This window comes from Anomaloglossus baeobatrachus, chromosome 5 (assembly GCF_048569485.1).
Source record: "Anomaloglossus baeobatrachus isolate aAnoBae1 chromosome 5, aAnoBae1.hap1, whole genome shotgun sequence".
In the NCBI taxonomy this organism is placed as follows: domain Eukaryota; kingdom Metazoa; phylum Chordata; class Amphibia; order Anura; family Aromobatidae; genus Anomaloglossus; species Anomaloglossus baeobatrachus.
Genome location: NC_134357.1, coordinates 399,335,321 through 399,357,982, shown reverse-complemented (window position 1 = coordinate 399,357,982; position 22,662 = coordinate 399,335,321). Strand labels below are relative to the sequence as shown.

Genomic DNA, 22,662 nt, shown 5'->3' with positions numbered 1-22,662 from the left:
ACACACAAAATTTGCCTTTTAGAATGCATCGATTTTGTCAAAAATTTGGCATCCAAAACGCTGTGTTTCAAAACGCAACATGCGCATGGAATTTGCTTAATTCTCATAGACTTTGCTGAGGACGCAGTTCAAAACGCTGCATAAACGCATGTAAATACGCAACGTGTGCACAATACAGAGCTCTACAATCAATAAACTTATAGATCTGCAGCAGATAAAACACAGATTTTATCAAAACTGCAAACTGCAGCAGGAGGCTCAGTAAGTGATACATCACTGGAATCAGGATCTCTGCTCCCTACATCATGCTTCTCTCAGATCAGGTAACAAAAACCCAGTGACAGAATCCCTTTAAGTAATGAATTAGTTGGAGGCATATTACAGAGGGGCCCACAAGATAGAATTTCTGCTCCACTACTGCAAAGTTTAAAGGGCTTGTCCACTATTAGGTCAACCCCTTCTGATTCCACATGTTTCACCCAGGTAAAATAAAAAAGTCTTTACTCAACTCCTGTACCAGCTCCATTCCAGAGGTGCCGTGGCTCACATTCCCGTTCCCAGCGCTCATGTGATGTTGTGAAGTTATGTGAGCCCCACGACCAATCAGCTCTGGCTTCTGTCTCCCCACCTTTGGACCAAATGAGTTAATCAACAGGAAGTTAATCAATAGGAAGCTGCTCATTTCCTATTGATAGTTCCTGTGTCCAAAGGTGGGAAGACAGAAGCCATCGGTGATTGGACTTGATGTGACAATGCCAAGTGAGCCTCGGGAACATGAGCCGTTTCACCCCTGTAATGGCGCTGGTACGGGAGGTGAGTATAGATTTTTATTTTACCTGGGGTAACAGGTGGGATCAGAAGGGGTTGTTCTAGTAGTGACAACCACTTTAAGGATCTTTAAAGTAGCATTGGACTATTGGACTGGGCTTCCTTGGACCCATCAGACCTACCCCTAACCTACAAACATACGGAGCATACCCACAATAAATGGTGTATTTTAATAACCACATATAAATAAGGTCTACAGCTTATTTGTGAATAATAATAATAATAATCACTGATTGATACGAAGTAAACTCTATAGGGAAGTGACTGTCTCTGGAGTCCTCTCCAAATTGGACTGTCTTCTGTTGGACATTTTTGGGACCCATTATCGACAAGGCCTGGGCCTTGGCCTGTAATAATCAGTTGTTGTTTTTTCATTCTATAGGACATGAAACTTGCTCTATCTCAGAAGCAAGGTGCATCAGTCAATGTGGAAGTCGATGCCCCCAAGGGAGTTGATTTAGCCAAGATTATAGCCGATATGAGAAAAGAATATGAATCAGTCATTGAGAAAAACCGCAGAGGTGTTGAAGAGTGGTACAAGCATCAGGTACGAGAAAGCTATGCATCAGGTGCAAATAAAATGGAAGCAATGGGCAGACAGAAGGCCATTTATCTTTTTTTTCTAAAATTCCATAAAGTAAATATTGTTTTTTTAATTTGTCTTATTCTACGCGTCACATGAAACCAATAAGTTCTACAATATATTGTGCACAATTTTACAAATCTAGTTATTGGCCTGTGGTCCTTAGTTGTAGTGATCAACATGGTGTTTTTTTTACAGATTTGATGTTTTACAGGGAAGTATAGGAATGGGACATAATTTTACCCCTTGTCGCCAAAACTCCTTCTGAACCTCTAGTGATAAGGATCCTTGACAATAATGATGTCCTCAAAACATAGCTATGCCCCATAGCAGGGGTGGAATATGGGTATATGCGCACGTGTGCATATTACATGCAGTTACGCTGCGTTCTGCACCGCAGTGTAACTGCATGCGTCCTGCGTCCCCTGCACAATCTATGGAGATTGTGCAGGAGCCGTGCGCACGTGGCATGTTAGAACGCAGCGATTCGGCTGCTTGCCGAATCGCTGCGTTCTAAGAAGTGACATGTCACTTCTTTCGTGCGTTCTGCATGCTGTCTATAGGGAGAGGCAGCATGCAGAGCGCACGAATCTGCCAGCATCATGCGCTTCAGAACGCAGCTTTTCAGCTGCGCTCTGAAGCGCACATTTTCGGTGCGGTGCAGAGCGCACACGTGCGCACATAGCCTAAAACACATTTGCCCTAGGGTGTTTATCAACCCATCTTCACCACAAGTAGACATCTCGAAACTTAAGGGTGCTTTACACGCTGCGACATCGCTAACGATATATTGTCAGGGTCACGGTGTTTGTGACGCACATCCGGCGTCATTAGCGACATTGCAGCATGTGACAGCTAGGAGTGACAATCAACGATCGCAAAAACGTCAAAAATCGTTGATTGTTGACACGTCGCTCCTTTTCATAATATAGTTGGTGGTGCATGCCGCTGGTAGTTCGTCGTTCCTGTGGCATCACACATCGCTATGTGTGACACCACAGGAACGACGAACATCTCCTTACCTGCGTCCACCGGCAATGAGGAAGGAAGGAGGTGGGTGGCATGTTCCGCCCGCTCATCTCCGCCCCTCCTCTGCTATTGGACGGCTGCCGTGTGATGTCGGTGTGACACCGCACGAACCGCCCCCTTAGAAAGGAGGCGGTTCGTCGGCCACAGCGACGTCGCAGGGAAGGTAAGTATGTGGGATGGGTGTAAGCGATGTTGTGCGCCATGGGAAGCGATTTGCCCGTGACGCACAACCGACGGGGGCGGGTACGCTCGCTAGCGATATCGATAGTGATATCGCAGCGTGTAAAGTGCCCTTTAGTCTTACGATATAAGTTTTATTTTTATGCTGTGTTAGGATTGCCCTACTTTTAAACAATGGCTCCCCACACATTGAGTTTAAGGATTGTTCTAGACAACCACAAGGACTGGAAACAGTTGTTATGGCTGTGCCCTTATATTTATTGCCCTGATTGTCATTCAGCCCGGTTGGCACTTCTATGCAGACAGCCCTGTATTTATTCTTTATTTGTGGCATGCCGCTACCTGCTCTCTGCATACATTACTCAGCTTCTGTGAAATATCCAATATAGAAGTCTCTAAACCTGGCACTCGTTCTGTGCCTCTGCCAACACTTGCCACTCAGATTAGTTCGATAGGAAAAAATATGTTGTTTGTTCCACTTTTTATGCTTATCCAATTTAATTTCGGCTATACTTATTTTGGCTTTTCTTCAAATTGGAACGCCTTCACTCATTTGTATTTTACCTGTAGCGATACGGAGACATAAATAATACTATTGTTAATGGAAAAGTTGCACTGTACGACGATGTAAGCCGTGCTCTCATTTCCTCTACTTGATGTACATGGATTTGTAATCAGATGGAGTGATGTCCTATGATACCCCTATTGTAATACTTATATATGTTCTGAGGATTTCGATAGCGTAGGGCAATGACAATCAGAGACGAGTTCTTGGTACAAGATATTTTATAATATGTAACCACGGATACACAACGGAAAACACAGCAGTACAAATACACACAATACTTTCCCAAAACGGAGCGAAGGGAATTCCCGGGGCCACGCACCGGACTCCCCCAGGGAGACCACCAGAGCGAACCCCTATACAGGGACTGTCCGGCAATCACCCCGGAAGGCCTAAATGCGCAGCAGCCGGGACACAAGGGGCAAACGGTAAAAGTCCAGGAGTGTCCGTACGGGATGAATGTCCAGAGTGGTTACGAACCAGAGAGAACCGGGCAGAGTGCTAACCGAAGATGGCAGACGGAATCCGGGCACAACTTGAGAAACCGGGTAAGGTCCAGAGTCGGTCGGTCGGTAGTCTTTAGGAGGATCCAAAGGCTAACAGGATTAGCAGCAGCAAAGCAGGAGCACACAGCAAGCAGTATACTCAGGCACTGGACTAGGTTTAGAGGCGGCCTTTTAAGCAGCTGGACAGGAAGTAGGGCAACAGAACAGTAAACTCCATGTTAACTGAGGGCAAGCTTTTTCAACAGAGAACTGGAAAACCCGGAAACCTGACATTACTCCCCCCCCCAGAGACGGCCTCAGGACGGATCAGGACCTGGCTTGTCCGGGAAACGTCGATGAAACTGAGCAATCTTCCGGGGTGCCCGAATGTTACCCACCGGTTCCCAGGAATCGTCCTCGGGGGCGTACCCCTGCCAACGTACCAGATACTGAAGCCGACGACGATGGAGCCGGGAGTCAATAATGTCCTCAACCACGAACTGCTCCTCGCCGTCGACCATCACAGGCGGAGGAGGAGGCACAACACGACCATGAAACGTATTAGGGGAAACGGGTTTGAGGAGAGACACATGAAAGACCGGGTGTACCTTTAGATGGTGCGGTAACCGTAGCCGACAGGCCACAGGGCTCACGATCCCGGTGATCTTAAACGGACCGATGAATTTTTGTCCCAGCTTCTGCGAAGGAACACCCAATCTCAGGTTTTTGGTGAATAACCATACAGAGTCCCCTACCTTGTACATGGGTGCCGGTTTCCGGTGAGTGTCTGCCGACCTCTTGTAACGCTCCTGGGCCGTAGCCACGGTGTCCTTTAGAACCTCCAGATTTTGTCGTATTTCTGTCAATCTGTCCTCCACCGCTGGCACCGAAACCGCAACCGGTGACCTAGGCAAAATAGTCGGATGGTAACCCAGGTTAGAGAAAAAGGGCGTTACCTTAGTGGAGCTGCTCTGAGTGTTGTTGTAGGAGAACTCCGCCAACGGAAGCATCTTCAACCAATCGTCTTGGAGATGGCTGACATAACAGCGAAGGTATTGTTCCAGGGTTTGATTTGTCCGCTCGGTTTGCCCATTTGTCTGAGGATGGTATGCAGAAGACAAACAGACATCAATCTGGAGTGCCGTACAAAACCCCTTCCAGAATCTAGACGTGAACTGCACGCCCCGATCGGAGATGATCTCGTCTGGTACCCCATGCAATCGGAATACGTTCTGGATAACCAAATCCACTGTCTCTGCGGCTGAGGGAAGACCGGTACACGGAATGAAGTGAGCAGCTTTAGTCAATCGATCCACCACCACTAAAATGGTATTATGCCCGCCTGAGACTGGCAACTCAACAATAAAATCCATGGAGATAGACCCCCAAGGGCGAGATGGCACGGGTAACGGTTGGAGGAGTCCCGTAGGAGCCACACGAGGGACCTTGCACCGGGCACAAACCACACATGAGTGGACATAGTCCTTCACGTCCTTTAAACAGGTAGGCCACCAGAAAAACCGGCTCAGAAATTCCTGCGTCTTCTGTACCCCCCTATGACCGGCCAACACGGAGTCATGAACCAACTTGAGAACCCGAAGTCTTACGGCCTCCGGGACATAAATGCGTCGCTCTCTCAACCACACACCATTCCGAAGAACAAGAGTTACATCATTCGGGGGGGCGGCAAGAAATACGTCACCATCATAGGCCAGCTTGATGTCCTTCCACAAGTCCTGGTCCTGGATTACTCCAACGAAATTGGCATCCGATAACACGGTCTGAGACGGGGTTCCAGGCACGGAGTCCACGGCGTGGATTCGGGACAAGGCATCGGCTTTCCCATTACGTGAACCTGGACGGTATGTAACGATAAAATTGAATTGGTTAAGAAATAGGCTCCAACGGGCTTGCCGTGGAGACAGGCACCTGGCAGACTTAAGAAATTCCAGATTACGATGATCCGTGAGTACTATCACTTGCTGTGCGGCTCCCTGTAAGTGGTGTCTCCACTCCTTGAAAGCGGAAATAATCGCCAATAATTCCTTGTCCGCAATGTCATAGTTCCTTTCTGCAGGGGACAACCGGCGGGAAAAGAAGGCACACGGATGCAAGAGACTCTTGTCCCCGGTCCTTTGAGACAGAATGGCCCCTAATGCATAGTCGGAAGCGTCAACCTCCACGATAAAGGGAAGTGCGGGATTCGGATGTACCAATATTGGCGCTGAGGTAAAACATACCTTGAGACGATGGAATGCTTCCTGGGCCTGGGCGGACCACACAAACTTCTGTCCTTTTTTGGTTAACAGAGTGATGGGACGAACAATCTCTGAAAAGTTACGGATAAAGCGTCGGTAAAAGTTGGCAAAACCGACAAAGCGTTGTACCTCTTTGATGTTTCCCGGTTCCGGCCAGTCGAGAATGGCTTGTATCTTGCTAGATTCCATGTTCAGTCCCTGAGGAGAGATGACATAACCTAAGAATTGTATTTGTGAGCAGTGGAACTCGCATTTCTCCAGTTTAATGTACAGATGGTTTTCCCTCAGACGGGTAAGTACGGTCTTAACGTGCTCCTGGTGTTCCTGTAAAGAATCAGAAAAGATTAGGATATCGTCCAGATAGATCACCATGAATTGGTCCATGATATCCCTAAAAATATCGTTAACTAGATGTTGAAATGCCGCGGGAGCGTTACAAAGTCCAAAAGGCATCACTAGGTACTCAAAATGTCCGTACCGACATCGGAACGCGGTCTTCCACTCGTCTCCGGGACGTATACGAAGCAGATTATATGCCCCACGGAGGTCTAATTTGGTGAATATTTTTGCCTGTTGGACCCTCTCCAATAGCTCAGGAATCAACGGTAACGGATACCGGTTCCGGATGGTTATCTTATTCAGTTCCCGATAGTCAATACAGGGTCTCAGAGTCCCCTCCTTCTTTTTCACGAAAAAGATGGGTGCCCCTGCGGGTGAGGTAGACGGACGAATAAATCCCTTGGCTAGGCTTTCATCAATATACTCTTTTAGTGCTTCTAGCTCAGGTGCCGCCAACGGGTAGACATGACCAAACGGAATCTCCGCCCCTGGGAGTAAGTCTATGGGGCAATCATACGGTCTATGCGGGGGAAGCCGATCAGCTTTTCTTTTGTCGCATATATCAGCGAAGTCACGGTAAACCGGGGGTAAAACAGGTACCTGTACAGCGCCCTCCGTATTTGATGTTACTGGAACCGGAACAGTTGGACAAATGGTCGGACCACTCTGCGGTGGGAAGGATATTTCTTTGGTCTCCCAATCGATGACGGGATTTGTAGACCGTAGCCACGGAATACCTAAAATAATCGGAAAATGAGGAGAAGAAATTATCATGAAAACAAGGGTCCCCTGCTGACCTGGCTTCATCACGCATTCGAGCGGTACGGTTTCCCGATCCACTGGTCCAGAGATTAACGGAGATCCGTCTACCGTCTCCATGGTAACCGGTGAGGATATTTGCTGAGTCCGGATACCGTGTTTCCTGGCAAAGGAAGAGTCCATGAAATTTCCCCCTGCCCTAGAGTCTATCATTGCAGAGGTAGGAATTAGCTGTCCCTCCCAACGGATCTGAATGGGGAGTGAGCAATGGGTATATTTCCCCTCTGAGTCCTTCGGTGAGGTAGACATTACCGTCAAGGGAAACACCGCATCCAAGTGTCCACTTGCCTCAGAGATATCGGACTCTGCGTCCGTGTTGTCACACTCTGCCATGGCTGCCAATACCTTATTTGGGCGATTTGGACGTTTCGGGCAGTCGATCAAGAAATGGTCCGATTGACCGCAATAGAAACACAAACGCTCACGGAGCCGGTGTTCACGACGTTCGTTGGTCTCTCGTTTTTGCAGAGAGTCCACTTGCATAGGTACGTCCTCAGCCTCCCGTGGCGTCCTGAGAGCGGGTTCTCTGGAAGGAAATGCAATATTGTTTACACGGTTTACAGCTGCCCATTTTTCCTGTCTACGTTCCGTCAAACGGGTATCAATGCGCACACAGTGCTGGAGAAACAGTTCAAAATCCCCTGGAGATTCGGAACGGGCTAACTCGTCCTTGATGGTACCGGACAAACCTTTTCTGAAAACAGACAATAAGGCATTGTTTCCCCAATCGGTGTCTACCACTAACCTCTTGAACTCAGTGGCGTATTCAATGACAGACCGCTTTCCCTGACGTAAGGAAAGGAGAGCCGCTTCAGCGGTAGCACGGCGATTCGGATCATCAAACATTTGTGCCATTGCATTCAGAAAGTCATCCAGGTGATTCAAACGGATGTCCCGATTCTCTATCATGGGATTAGCCCAAGCCAGTGCTCGTGAGGTTAATACCATGATGATACATAACACTTTTGACCGGTCAGAACGGTAATAATCAGAATGTACATCGAAAAACAGTATACATTGATTAACAAATCCACGGAACTGACTACGATCACCATTGAAACGGAATGGGGGTAACCTAGGCATACCGGCAGTTGATACGGACGTAGTGGGAACGGCTTCCTGAGCCTCCACTCTGACTTGCAAATCCTGTATAGCCGGACCCAGTACCTGGTGATCATGGCCCAGCTGTGCCTCCACATCTCTAAGTTTATTCTGCACTGCCTCCATCTCCTGCTGCAAGGAGTTAATCATGGAGAAGAGCTGATCTACTCGTGTCTCAGTCATTGCCCCAGCGAAATCCTCTCAGTGGCCTGAGTATAATGTAATACTTATATATGTTCTGAGGATTTCGATAGCGTAGGGCAATGACAATCAGAGACGAGTTCTTGGTACAAGATATTTTATAATATGTAACCACGGATACACAACGGAAAACACAGCAGTACAAATACACACAATACTTTCCCAAAACGGAGCGAAGGGAATTCCCGGGGCCACGCACCGGACTCCCCCAGGGAGACCACCAGAGCGAACCCCTATACAGGGACTGTCCGGCAATCACCCCGGAAGGCCTAAATGCGCAGCAGCCGGGACACAAGGGGCAAACGGTAAAAGTCCAGGAGTGTCCGTACGGGATGAATGTCCAGAGTGGTTACGAACCAGAGAGAACCGGGCAGAGTGCTAACCGAAGATGGCAGACGGAATCCGGGCACAACTTGAGAAACCGGGTAAGGTCCAGAGTCGGTCGGTCGGTAGTCTTTAGGAGGATCCAAAGGCTAACAGGATTAGCAGCAGCAAAGCAGGAGCACACAGCAAGCAGTATACTCAGGCACTGGACTAGGTTTAGAGGCGGCCTTTTAAGCAGCTGGACAGGAAGTAGGGCAACAGAACAGTAAACTCCATGTTAACTGAGGGCAAGCTTTTTCAACAGAGAACTGGAAAACCCGGAAACCTGACACCTATATACAATACAACATATAGACTGGCATGCAGTATATATCACTTCAGAACTAGCAAAAATCAAATGAGCCCCTCCACTCCTTTCCAATTCTCCATCCTCTTGGTTACAGCTGCTCTAGATATAGTTCTTCACCCAATAACAAAGAGGACTGGGCTATTACTGATAAAGGTCACCTTTAGTTTTAGACGAACCCGAAATGTAAAGTTCAGCGTCCGTACTGAACACATAGTGTTCGTGCACATGGTCCCAAACACGAGTTTTCCTGGGAAACCCATGTTACAATTTGGGTCCAGTTTGCTTTCAAGGGCTGTAAAAAAAGCACATTATTAAAAAACATTATGATTATACTAACCGGTCCCGCGATGCGTCCTGCAGACCCGCCATCTTCTGGTCTCTTCTGCTTCCAGGTCCGATCATTAACTTCTGGGGGTATTCACTTCACTGCTCGTTGCTTAGCCATAGACTTGATTGAACTTTGACTATCACTGTCAGAGTATGATTCCACTTGCATATGACTCATGCGAGTCTCGCATCGTTATCACCTGGCATGGCCGCACACTCTCCTGACAGGAGCGGGTCGGCTGCATGTATTTCCTTGCAGCCGACCCGCTCCTGTCAGAAGATTGTGCATCGTGCCGGGTGTTACCGATGCGAGACTCGCACGAGTCATATGCAAGTGGAATCATACTCTGACAGTGATAGTCAAAGTTCAGTCGAGTCCATGGCTAAGCCTCGAACCCTGACATCACCGCGAACACGGCTGAAAAAAGCCAAGTGACGAGCAGTGCAGTGAATACCCTCGGAAGTTAATGGGCGGACCCAGAAGCAGAAGCAGACAGAGTCTGTAGGATGCATCGCGGGACCTGTAAGTATAATGACAATGTTTATTATTAACTATATTCTTTATTTTACACCCCCCCACCCCATCCCATAACTCCATAACTGTAAAGTCCAAGTTCGTGGTTCAGACGCAAGTTCATGTTATCTCCAGCCCCGATTTCGAACTTTACAAAAAACTTGGGTGAATCTCCCGAATATCGGGGGGTTCGCCCATCACTAGCCACCTTAGCATGAGCCGCCCTCATGGTATTTTCACCCTTGGTGAGATGTCAATTAAAACAATTTTTTTGGTACAATACATTTCACTCTCTTTAACACAGAAATAAACTCTAGATACCGTATAAAGAACGTGTTCTCAGAGGCTAAAGGGGTTTTCCCATCTCCAAGAGCCTATCCCAATACATAATAGATGTAATAATAATATTAGCAAATACGTCCAGTTAGAAATATAGTATAGTTCTCCTGATTAGCTATTTTGCTTACTCCTAGTGCAGGGCATTGCGGCTTAGGTATCCATGGTTATAACGACTGATTTAGTGACCGTTAGTTAGTTGCTTATGGAGGTAACCATGGCTACCTAGGGCGCAATGCCTTGCACATGAAGTTATTGAAATAGCTAATCAAATATACTTCATTTCTAATTGAAGGTATTTGCTAATATTAATATAGACATTGGGATAGGATCTTGGAAATGGGAATATCCCTTTAACTAAACAAATCAAGGCCCATATAAAACCTTTGAATGGGGCCCTCCTGCTCCTCAATGCCCTTGTGTAGTGCTACCCACTCTGCTCCACACCTCCACCCTACTCCTCGGCATCGGGCTGTTCCGTAGTATTGGCTTCATTATCATCACCAATGTGAACAGAGTAAGCAAAACAACAGAAGAGTCTCGCAGTGATGATGGACAAGGAAGGTGGAGTCACAGTGTGAGGCACAGTACCCAACTATAAAGTGCTGTGGTTTCAAGAGTCAAAATCTGCTACTGTCGCGGGTGGGGAGGGAGCCGTCGCTGCTGCGCTCTCGCTGGCGCTCGGGTCCGGCTCTGCTGCAGCCTGCTGCTTGCTGCTTGGTGGCTCGAGCGGTGGGCTGGATCCGGGGACTCGAGCGGTGCTCCTCGCCCGTGAGTGAAAGGGGGTGGTTTTTGGGGTTTGGGAAGTCGGTCCGTGATGCCATCCACGGTTTGTGGTGAGGTTGGGACACCACCGCTGCTCTGGACGGGGATCCCGGGAGCGATGACAGGGAGCAGCCAAGATGTTTCTCTCCCCTCCGTGGGTAGGGGGTTTTGGGTGGTCCCGGGGCCCGGTGAGGTGACTGGAATGTGGATGGCAGGGTTTGGTGAGGTGCAGGGTCGCGGGAGCAGCACGGTGCCAGACGGCACGGTGGTACTCACTCAGCCAATAACGTACAGGAGTCTCTGGTAAAACAAATGGCTGGATGGACGAGTCCCGCAGCCGGCTGCAGTGGTCACTCCCGGTAGGTTGGCGGTGGCTGCCTTTCCCTGCACCTGTAGTGTGTTTTCGGCCCCGATGGCTTCCCACCGGTAACCCGCTCCCCAACTTTGATAGGCGCTGGAGGAGCTCCTTTTGCCCGCAGGCTCTGACCCTGGGAACTGTAGCTTTAGCGGTGACTGTATTTCCCTTCACGGTTTGGACGGTTGCCTTCAATCGGGTCTTTGCTGCTGGGAAACCCCGGAGGTTCCCGTCGCTAACGGATTTGACCGGTTTAACGGCGACTCCAAGCCTGGTCGGGGTCCGTAGGCCCTGCCGAATGGTGCTGGCTTCTCTTCGCTCCCAGGTTCAGTACCGGCGGGCCACCGCCCGACCCTGGTCCTACGGTTCCGCGTCGATCGGCCTCTCCTGCAGATGGCCACCACCGTCAGCCAACCTTGCTGTATGTGCCCGGGCCACGTATCCGGACACGGTCAGACTGCTCCTCTCTTGCCACTTACTCCTTCACTCTCCCTAACTCAACTCCTTCCTTTTCCCGCCTCCAGGACTGTGAACTCCTCAGTGGGTGGGGCCAACCGCCGGGCTCCACCCCACCTGGTGTGGACATCAGCCCCTGGAGGGAGGCAACAAGGATTTGTGTGTGACTGATGTGCCTAACCGGGGTGTGGTGTGTGTTGTTGCAGTACCTGTGATGACCTGGGTTGTCCAGGGCACCACACTACAACATGGTAACTTGTAATAGTCCCACGCCTCATCACTGCATAGAATCCAAGAAGATACACAGAAATACATGACTTCCCTACTGCAGAGGCTTCCCGACCGTCTTGTCTACCTCACTAACCCATTCAACTCCGGCTCCCCATCCCTTAATGAAAATGTAAAACCATTATTGGATACATTGGCCAGATTGCCCCCTTTTATTAACAAACATTACAAGATTAAATAACTATTTATACGATAGGGAGGTTCTTGGAGCCCCAAAACACCTGATGGACAACCAAATATTATTTATAAACCATCCAGAATTTTTGCCCCCTGTTGCGACCACAAGCTCGGGGGCACCTCTTTTACCGGAAAACCTTGTCCCTAACCGACTTTCAGGGGACCGCACCCTGGAGAGCCCCCAAGTCAACCAGGAAATTACCATTCCAGAATAAACAAGCGGGGTGGTCCCCATCCATCCAATGTTCCACCCCTCCACCCCAACTTTTCCACCATCTTAAAGAACCCCCCTCGCTACCGCTCGCCGAAATGACCCGAAGAAATGTTAGAAGCCGTTACCCAAACTCCTCCCCTACAAACGTTTGAACATAGGGCAGGAGGGTGGGACCTTATCTGCTGGTGCCTCATGTCGATATCGTGCCCCTCCTCCCCTGAACATATAAATATGTTTCCACCCCTGCTAACCTCCCCTGGCCCTATTAACCCACCCCTTAAACCTTTGACCCCAGAAAAAGCTTGCTCTGCACCTGCAGCTAAATTAACCCTTGGCGGCCCTGTAAAGGAGAGTCATGGATCACTACGCCCATGGCTCTGCTTTAGCTCCATTCTGCCTTGTATTCCTTGTGATTGTCTCAATGATATATACATTATTTTTTTCAGTCATCAACAGTCCAGCAGGAGGTGAATATAAACACTGAAGCCCTACAAAGCAGCAAAAAGCAGATAAAGGAATTAAAGAGAACCCTGCAGGATCTAGAAATTGAGCTTCAAGCAGAGATTAGTAGGGTAAGTGTCTTTTTCTTTTTTTGAAGTTGAGTTTTCACTGAATATTTTAAATAGTAAACAGGGAATTCATCCAGACTTGTGACTGTCTTGATCCATAGTCCGCTGGAGTAAAATGGGCCATATTCCTCAATAGGCAAATGCTTCGAAAAGAGGTTGGTACACCTTTCTGCTGGCTGTGTGACAGCGTCAGAATACGCTAGCGGTAAACCTCTATAATTAACCCCACTTTTGTGGTGTAAACTAACGTGAAATCAATTTGACTGTCCTAGGCTAAACCCCATTCTACTAAGCCAAGCACACCTTTGAAAGAGTCAGCAAAATTGATATAAAAACACTAAATAGACAACAACTCTTGTGCAACCGTGTATTTCCCAGTAATTTCATTCAGCCCTTTACCGCTACAAGCTAGATAGAGCCCCCTCCATAGGGTATATAGACATCATATAGGGGGCCATACTCTCATAAAATCAAAATGACTTGAAGTCATTAGAAAACATATTAAAAGAAGATCATGGAATCAATTTTGACATTCTTGAGGTTTAAAGAAATGTTAAAAATTTGTTAATTTCTAAGAAGGGTCAACTCATCGGACAAAAAAATATGACAGAAAAAATGGATGACAGTCCACTATATTAACTAACATACCAACCAAAGGAGGGTCCTTAAAGTATATCACCACCAGGTTAGGGAACCATAAACAAAAAAATAGAGGAGATGTTTCATACAACCAACTCCTACTTAGACATGACCCCAAAAGCTGTAGCATCAGGTGAGAATTTGTCACATCTCCTAATGTTAATTCTTGACAGTGAATTTTTTATCGTTTAGAAACATGGACTGGAGAAAACGTTTGAGGAGACCCAGAATCACTCATCAGAACATCTTGAGAAGATCCAGATGCTAATCTGTCAGTTTGAGGCTGAGTTGGGCAGAGTCCGATTCGATTTAGAAAGGCAGAACAGTGAATATAAGATACTTCTGGATATAAAGAGCCGTCTAGAGAATGAAATTAACACCTATCGAAAACTGATTGATGGAAATAATAGCAGGTAAGGTTGGACTCTAGAAAGAGGAATAACACTGGTATATTCATTATATCTAACACACTGACAAATCACTAAGCATAAGGGTGATTATAGGAGTCATATCACCAATACCCAAGCTAAGGGTAAAATAAGCTTTCACAAGTAGCAAAGTGCCTGGTTCAAGAGTTAGTGATCAACGGGAAACTGAGCATTCTGACCAGAAATGAGTGGTACCAACTAAGATATAAGTATGACAACTCACGTATAGAGAGTTCCAAATCATTACTTGCCATTTTTTTCTATCATACCAAGGGTGTCAAAAATTATTTACCTGCTCCTATATTGTGGTGACCCATATATTACTAACCAGCATTCAATATGATTTAGTAACTCTATATGTATCCTACTAACTAGATAAATATTCTATTGAAAGTATGGACTATTCTGTAGACCAAGACAAAATATCGGTAGTTGCCAATATATATATATATACCAATATTATTGATTCTATAAACCATTTTCTAGCCACTGATTTTTGAATCCAGATTAAGGGGACTGTGTGTGATTTGTCAAAAGGTAAAAAAAAAAACAGTTTGCAGTTTACCAGAAGCAACACCAATATTTGTATGGGCTGGTTCTGATATTGCAGCGCATTCCATTGAAGTGAATGTGACTGAGCTAAATAGACAAGAGTGACGCTGTTTAAGATTTTTTCATGAAATTCCTTTGAAGATCATATCCACTATATTTATGTTGTTTCTCAGTCAGTTAGGGATACTTTGCACACTATGACATCGCAAGCCGATGCTGCGATGCTGAGCGCGATAATCCCCGCCCCCGTCGCAGCAGCGATATCTTGTGATTGCTGCCGTGGCGAACATTATCGCTACGGCAGCTTCACATGCACTTACCTGCCCTGCAACGTCGCTCTGGCCGGCGAACTGCCTCCTTCCTAAGGGGGCGGGTCGTGCGGCGTCACAGCGACATCACGCGGCAGGCGGCCAATAGAAGCAGAGGGGCGGAGATGAGCGGGACGTAAACATCCTGCCCACCTCCTTCTTTCCGTATAGCAGCCGGGACGCAGGTAAGGTGATGTTCCTTGCTTCTACGGCTTTACACACAGCGATGTGTGCTGCCGCAGGAATGGAATGAGGAACAACTTCGTACCGTCGCTGCTGCAAAATTATCGAAATGTCGAACCCAACACCGATCATACGATAACGATGCTTTTGCGCTCATTAATCGTATGTAAAAGGATTCACATACTGCGATGTCAACAGCGACGCCGGATGTGCGTCACTTTCGATTTGACCCCACCGACATCGCACCTGCGATGTCGTAGTGTGCAAAGTACCCCTTACAGTATATAAATATTGTATATATATATATATAAGGCTTGGAAGGTTATTATCGACTGATATTGCATTTAATAATCACCTATATTCCTCTTTTCTTTCTTCATTTCAGTGAGTACACTCGATCTACAGGTAATATTTTATATTTTTTTAGCTATTATATATATTTGTGTTCTACATTAATTAGTGAGTCAATTTGATCTTAAGTTGATTTGTGACAATCCCATAAAAAAAAAATCCAGCTGCCTTTATGACTGAAAGCTGGCGGATCCCAGGAGAAATAAAATTCATTTTCTTCCAGGAGCTGCACTCTCAGTACTAAGGCAAGGCACCTTCTTAACACTATTAATGTGCAGATTAACCCCATATCTGTAGGTTATATGTGTTATCGGACTTGATAGATTCCCTTTAAAGTCACACTGCAATTGAACGCATCCGTCATCAGTCCTATGAGATTTGTCAGGAAGCATAGCCCAATATGCAGAGGTATTTTTGCTGTCAAAATGATGAATATAACAGGCAGTATTGCAAATAAATTAGGGTAATCATGTGAATATTTATATTTTTAATACAGGTATAGCAAAAGTTAGCTTGATTCAGATACTAGTGCCCTGAGATATCATTCACTGCACAAAAAAAATAAATATTGATACCTAACTTAAAGGGTTTGTTTTTAACATCAGTAGAATAATGGTTAAAATTGCAAACTGCCTGTTAAAAAGTTCTTAAGAATAAAATAATGTTATTGTTTAATACTTATTGTCTAGCATATCGACCATGGCTCCACTCTAATAGTTTTGACCAAACGTGCAGATCTTATAAATGCAAGCTTGTAAGCGCTGATCTTAAGCTGGCCAAATCATTGGAGCGCACAAGCTGACCAACTTTAGTGCTACTGCGCTCTTCTAATGCTGCAGAAATAAACTGCCTGATATAGAAGCAACAGAGAGTGCACAGTTCTGGCTAGCGAGGCAACCTCGCAGCTAGTCCAAACTATCAATCTGTAGGAATGCATAACCCCCTGCAAGTGGTGCTCCTGAGGAAACAGCATGAGAAGACCCCTTTAACCTCAGTCACTGGTGTAGGCAATGTTAAGTTATCTTCAATGGGTATTCCCATCTCAAAGATCCTATCCCAATATGTAGTAGGTATAATACTAATAATATTAGCAAATAACTCCAATTAGAAATGCAGTATAGTTCTCCTGATATCTATGCCTTTTCTCTTATGTGCAGGGCATTGTAGCTTAGGTATCTATGGTTATGACAATGAGCAACTAAAGCCAGCTTTACACGCTACAATATATCTTACGATGTGTCGGCGGGGTCACGTCGTAAGTGACACACATCCGGCATTGTAAGTACATTGCAGTGTGTGACAGGTACGTGCGATTGCAATTGAACGGTAAAACGTTCATCGCATGCACGTCGTTCAATTCCTAAAAATTGAACGTCAGATTGTTCATCGTACCCGGGGTAGCACACATCACAGTGTGTGGCACCCCGGGAACGATGAACAGATCTTACCTGCGTCCTGCGGCTCCCAGCCGGTAATGCGGAAGGAAGGAGGTGGGCGGGATGTTTACGTCCCGCTCATCTCCGCCCCTCCTCTTCTATTGGCCGGCTGCCGCATGACGTCAATGTGACACCGAACGTCCCTCCCACTCCAAAAAGTGGACGTTTGCCGCCCACATCGAGGTCGTATGGACGGCTAAGTACGTGTGACGGGGGTTAATCGTTTGTACGGCACTTTCAACAAATTGAACGTGCCGCACATACGATGGGGGGGTTACGATCGCATACGATATCGTATGCGAAATCGTAACATGTAAAGCAGGCTTAACAGTGACTAAATGCATGATCGTAACCATGGATACATAAGCTGCAATGCCCTGCCCATGAGGTTAGAGACAGATAATCAGGAGAACTATTCTACATTTCTAATTGAGGTATTTGCAAACATATTATTACACTACATATTGGATTGGACAGAAAAGAAGGGGTTAATACACCACGCTGCCGTTCCTATGAGGCTTGACACAGAAATTACTTGATTTATTTCTCGCGTTTTGGAGCCATGGCTCCTTCTTCAGGATCAATCACATTGTACATTCAATTGATCCTGATCTCTGTGTCAAGCCTCATTGGAATGGCAGTGTGGTGTATTAACTCCTTTTTTCTCTCCAATCCTGTATCTTGCATGGGGACTGCAGCAGCCCTTGGATTTTATACAGTACATGTGCTTTCAGCAGTTGGGCTTTCCACAACCACCCAAGGTGAGTGAATACTTATCGTTATACCCATTCTATCCACCTGATAAGACCCTATTAGCTTCTATTGACTCTCCAGCAGCTTTTCACCTACTACATATTGGGATAGGATCTTGGAGATGGAAATACCCCTTTAATGCCCATACATGAGATAACTTCTCACAGAAGATTATTAAGCTAGTGAGTAATGATAACCTATGCTACATCTGTACATTGAATTTAGCAATGTATATAGCCCTATTAAAGTATTTAGACTTCATAAAGAGGATTACTTACTTTTGCTTAGTGCAGTATAATGGTCAGCCATTCATGGCATAGATAGATACCTAGTTTCTTCTCGATATAAACTGATCATCAGGAGTTAGAATAAAGGACCTTAATTCAAAATACTAGTTTTCTTGAATTGCTTCACAATGATTGGCTTCCAGAACTTTTTTTTTCCCCTGAATACCAAAATAAACAAATGTCTCTGCCCCTTCAGATGGAAACCGAAAAGTCAAGACCATCGTTCAAGACATGGTTAATGGAAGAGTTGTGAACTCCCACATTTCGGAGATCCCACAGAAACTGTGATATCCATGAACAATCAGATCCTGGGATGCCCCGCGATATACATTGGGAGAGAGATACCCTGTTTACATGTGCCAATATTTATCATTAATGTACAGTAGGACTACTCTAATACATACCTGTCCAGAACAATATTTATTAATGAGAACACAGGGGAACTATGGAAAGTACCGGGGTGGTCTCCTAAAAAAATAAGATAGATGCCAGGTCAACTTTTATTATTATTGCAATATGATCTAGGTTACATTTTTTCATTATATGCTGGGTCTTTTTGTAAGGGTTTCATATAGGAGCAAGTTCCCGAAAATGTGATTTTTTTTTTTAAATATCTGAAGCTGGTTTTTTTTCATACATGTTGTATAGACCCTCAATGACAATAGGTGGTAATGGTGACATTATAAGGATTTTAATAGAGAGGACTCAATTCGAAACCCCATCTATTAGCCAGAAAGTGACTCCAAAGACTGTCTAATCTCTGGAGGACCCAGCACATACTTAAATTACACAGATAGCCTATTTATTTCAGTGGGCACTGTGTAATGCTTCATACTTCCTGTGGGGGAGCTGCAGGGAAATGAAACACTTGGTGCCAGTTTACCAGCAAATTATAGCATGATTATCCAGATAATTCATTATCAAAGCTATGTTCAGTTCAAAAGCTACAAACTGCCTGATTGGATGTACAATGGATACCAGCAAGGCCCGACAGAACACCTTTGACTGGTATAGAGGCTCATTGGATTCCAGCAAGGAATCTTTGGGAATCACATAAAAAAATAAATAATTTTCCTGTTCTGTACGATGGAATCTGCAAATGAACTCCCCCAAAAGAAAAGTATTGGATCCCATGTATTTATTGGCCACTTTTTGTCAACATTAAATAGAGTAGTCATGGGTAATAATCAATTCTTAACGTAAAACAGAAAAAAGTTCCCAAAACGTGTTCTCACACTATTTAAGTACATAGAATATTTGTTATAGAAATACATTTATAGAATTTATGGAATTTTATTTTAAGCATAATTTTAGTATTTGTTAAATGTTTGATATGTAAAGATACACAATGGGCCTCAAAATCACATATAAGTGAAGCTATTAAAAACCAATCAGATGCCAGCTGATCTATTCATTACTTGTAGATTTTGTTATGCCATTTCTGTAAATGTGACAACAGGATATCCAGCCATTTAGGTTCCTATTCCGGGGCTAACGTGTCACGCGACAGCAGTTCTTTGACAAGTTTGGCCCAGTTGTAGACAAGTCGCTTGCGTTTTGCTATGGCAAATCATTACATCCAATGTCACTATGGATCTCTGCAATTTCACTTTTGCCTGACAAATGTTGCCTTGCAGTCTTAAAGTGACTCTATCAGCACAGGATGACTGTTCACACCAAGTAAAGCCACTTGTTCATCATGGCGGGTCTAATACTTTATCTATACCTGCTGGATTTCTGTTTCCTCCCTTCTCTAGCTCTATGAAGCCAGAGCTGTCAATCACAGAAGAGGTGAGGGTGGAGAATGAGGGAAAACAAGCAAGTGGGAAGGTGAATTTAAATGATTGGCCATGCCATGATGCAGGAATGCCAGTACTTGGTGTGAACAGTCATCCTGTGCTGACAAAGTCCCTTTAAATTAACTTCACAGAAACGGATGTTAAATTATTGTTCTGTTATCAGGTGTAATTTATGACAAAGTTTCAGTTTCTGAAAAGCTATTTCAAGAGAGAAAAACCAATATGACTGTACTTCCTGTGCTTATTTCTACTAAAATGGCTGCCACAACCAAACAGGAAGTTGTCTATATCTCTGAAAGTAAGTGAAGCATAACTACCAGACTTTGGGTGAAGCTCTAATTTGAGAATTACTAACAAACAGGCAGTTTTACATTTTTGATGAATATGCCCTTTAAAGTCATGGCCATGACTTCTAATAGCAGATTATGGCACTGAAAGACTGGAGAAGTTTCTTAGACAAAAAATTTGGCATTGTGCAGCCATCTGGAGACCAGGGCTGAGCTGATGGGAGACATTCTTCTGGTCATCACTTGAGGAACACTTTAAAATTTGTCTGGCAGCAATTTACAGCTTCTATGTTCTTTCTTTCCACGTGTTGCAAGAGATGAGGCCCATTGTGTATCTGATTTTACATTAATATTTCCGTCTTACTTAGTTTCACATGCTGAGCTCCTATTTCATACCTTTTCTTATTTATATTTTCTTATTATTTTAATCAAGCTGTATTTTTTTATACTTACAATTTTTTTTCTTACATCTTAGGGTCACTTAGATCCCTTCTTTGGTGTGAATGTAATATAGATAATAGAGTGATTTGTATGCTATTAATTAGTGTATCAGAGCTGAAAGTGTCATTTACCTATTAACACAGTAAGTTTAACACAAATTCCCATAGATAACTACTGATAAAAAAAACGGGACGACTTATGACAAACTCGGCTCTGATACATAATTATTTGTCCAATTTTCCCTATGGAATAACATGGTTTTTATGAATGTTCCCATGGAAGTATGATTTCCGCATTGGATTGGCATGATATGGTAAAGCTTAAAAGAATTATTGGAATGTTCCAAAAATTACATTATACTGGTTGTATGGCATTGCAAATTGGACTTTGTGGAAAAATAAAAATACCAAAAATAATCATGAACATGTTTGGTGCTGTTTTTACAATATTGTACAACCCATTACCAGGACGGGGCAGTTTATGTAAATTCAATGTTGGGAAAAAAATACTAGGTGTGTGTTGGAAACTGCTAAATATGATGCTCAAATATTAATTTGATTTGTACTTTTTTATATGTTTTAGATTTCACAATCTCTTTTTATTTCTATTTACAGATAAAAATTGGGTGAGATTTGAGAATCCGAGAATTAGTTCTGTCAGGTGTCTTATTTCAGAGCAGAACAGAATAGAGTAGAGGAAGTTGAATAAAGTTATTTTTTATCAAGGATCTGATTAAGTATTTTGCATGTAAATGCTTATTTATATGCTATAAAGATGACTTATAGGATGAAGAGTTTGAGTCCTTTCCATGTCACTCATAGAGAAAGCCTGTGAGTCCTTTCCAGGTCACTCCTAGAGAAAGCCTGTGAGTCCTTTCCAGGTCACTCATAGAGAAATCCTGTGAGTCCTTTCCAGGTCACTCATAGAGAAAGCCTGTGAGTCCTTTCCAGGTCACTCATAGAGAAATCCTGTGAGTCCTTTCCAGGTCACTCATAGAGAAAGCCTGGGAGTCCTTTCCATGTCACTCATAGAGAAATCCTGTGAGTCCTTTCCATGTCACTCATAGAGAAATCCTGTGAATCCTTTCCACGTTACTGAAAAGAAAGCTGTGAGTCCTGCTCCCCTATTCATAGAGAAAAGCTGTGAGTCCTGCTCCCCTACTTTAGAGAGAGCCTGTGAGTCCTGCTTCACTACTCATAGAAAAAGCCTGTGAGTCCTGTTTCAATACTCATATCGAAAGCTTGTGAGTCCTGCTCCTTTACTCATAGAGAAAACCTGTAAGTCCTGCTTTCTGCTCATAAAGCCTTTGGGTCCTACTTCCCTACTCATTGAGAAATCCTGTGAGTCCTGTTTCCCTACTCATATCGAAAGCTTGTGAGTCCTGCTCCCCTACTCAAAAAGAAAGCTTGTGAGTCCTGCTCCCATACTCATAGACAAAGACTGAGTCCTGCTTCCCTACTCCTAGAAAAAACCTGTGAGTCCTGCTCCCCTACTTATAAAGCCTGTGAGTCCTGCCCCCCTACTCATAGAGAAAGCCTGTGAGTCTTGCTCCCCTACTCATAGAGCTTGTGAGTCCTGCTTCCCTACTCATATAGAAAGCCTGTATGTCCTGCTCACCTACTCATATAGAAAGGTGGTGAGTCCTGCTCCCCTACTCATAAAGCTTGTGAGGCCTGCTCCCCTACTTATAAAGCCTTTGAGTCCTGCCCCCCTACTCATAGAGAAAGCCTGTGAGTCTTGCTCCCCTACTCATAGAGCTTGTGAGTCCTGCTTCCCTACTCATATAGAAAGCCTGTATGTCCTGTTCACCTACTCATATAGAAAGGTGGTGAGTCCTGCTCCCCTACTCATAAAGCTTGTGAGGCCTGCTCCCCTACTTATAAAGCCTTTGAGTCCTGCCCCCCTACTCATAGAGAAAGCCTGTGAGTCTTGCTCCCCTACTCATAGAGCTTGTGAGTCCTGCTTCCCTACTCATATAGAAAGCCTGTATGTCCTGCTCACCTACTCATATAGAAAGGTGGTGAGTCTTGCTCCCCTACTCATAAAGCCTTTGAATCCTGCCCCCTACTCATAGAGCCTGTGAGTCCTGCAGTCCTTGCCCATACACATGGTTTGACAGCTATTTTGAAATACAAC

The 22,662-nt window shown here is 44.9% G+C and overlaps 1 protein-coding gene across 1 annotated transcript in view; it reads left to right on the top strand.

Annotated features, from left to right (window-relative positions):
* LOC142311617 (keratin, type I cytoskeletal 19-like) overlaps positions 1-22,399 on the top strand; it is a 59,370-nt gene extending 36,971 nt beyond the window's left edge. Inside the window, exons 4-8 of the mRNA XM_075350180.1 lie at positions 1,211-1,375; positions 12,940-13,065; positions 13,894-14,114; positions 15,558-15,577; positions 18,196-22,399. Of these exons, the coding sequence (XP_075206295.1) occupies positions 1,211-1,375; positions 12,940-13,065; positions 13,894-14,114; positions 15,558-15,577; positions 18,196-18,287 (624 nt within the window). The 3' untranslated portion in view covers positions 18,288-22,399. The remainder of the gene's footprint in view (positions 1-1,210; positions 1,376-12,939; positions 13,066-13,893; positions 14,115-15,557; positions 15,578-18,195) is intronic.
* The last annotated feature ends 263 nt before the right edge of the window (positions 22,400-22,662 follow it).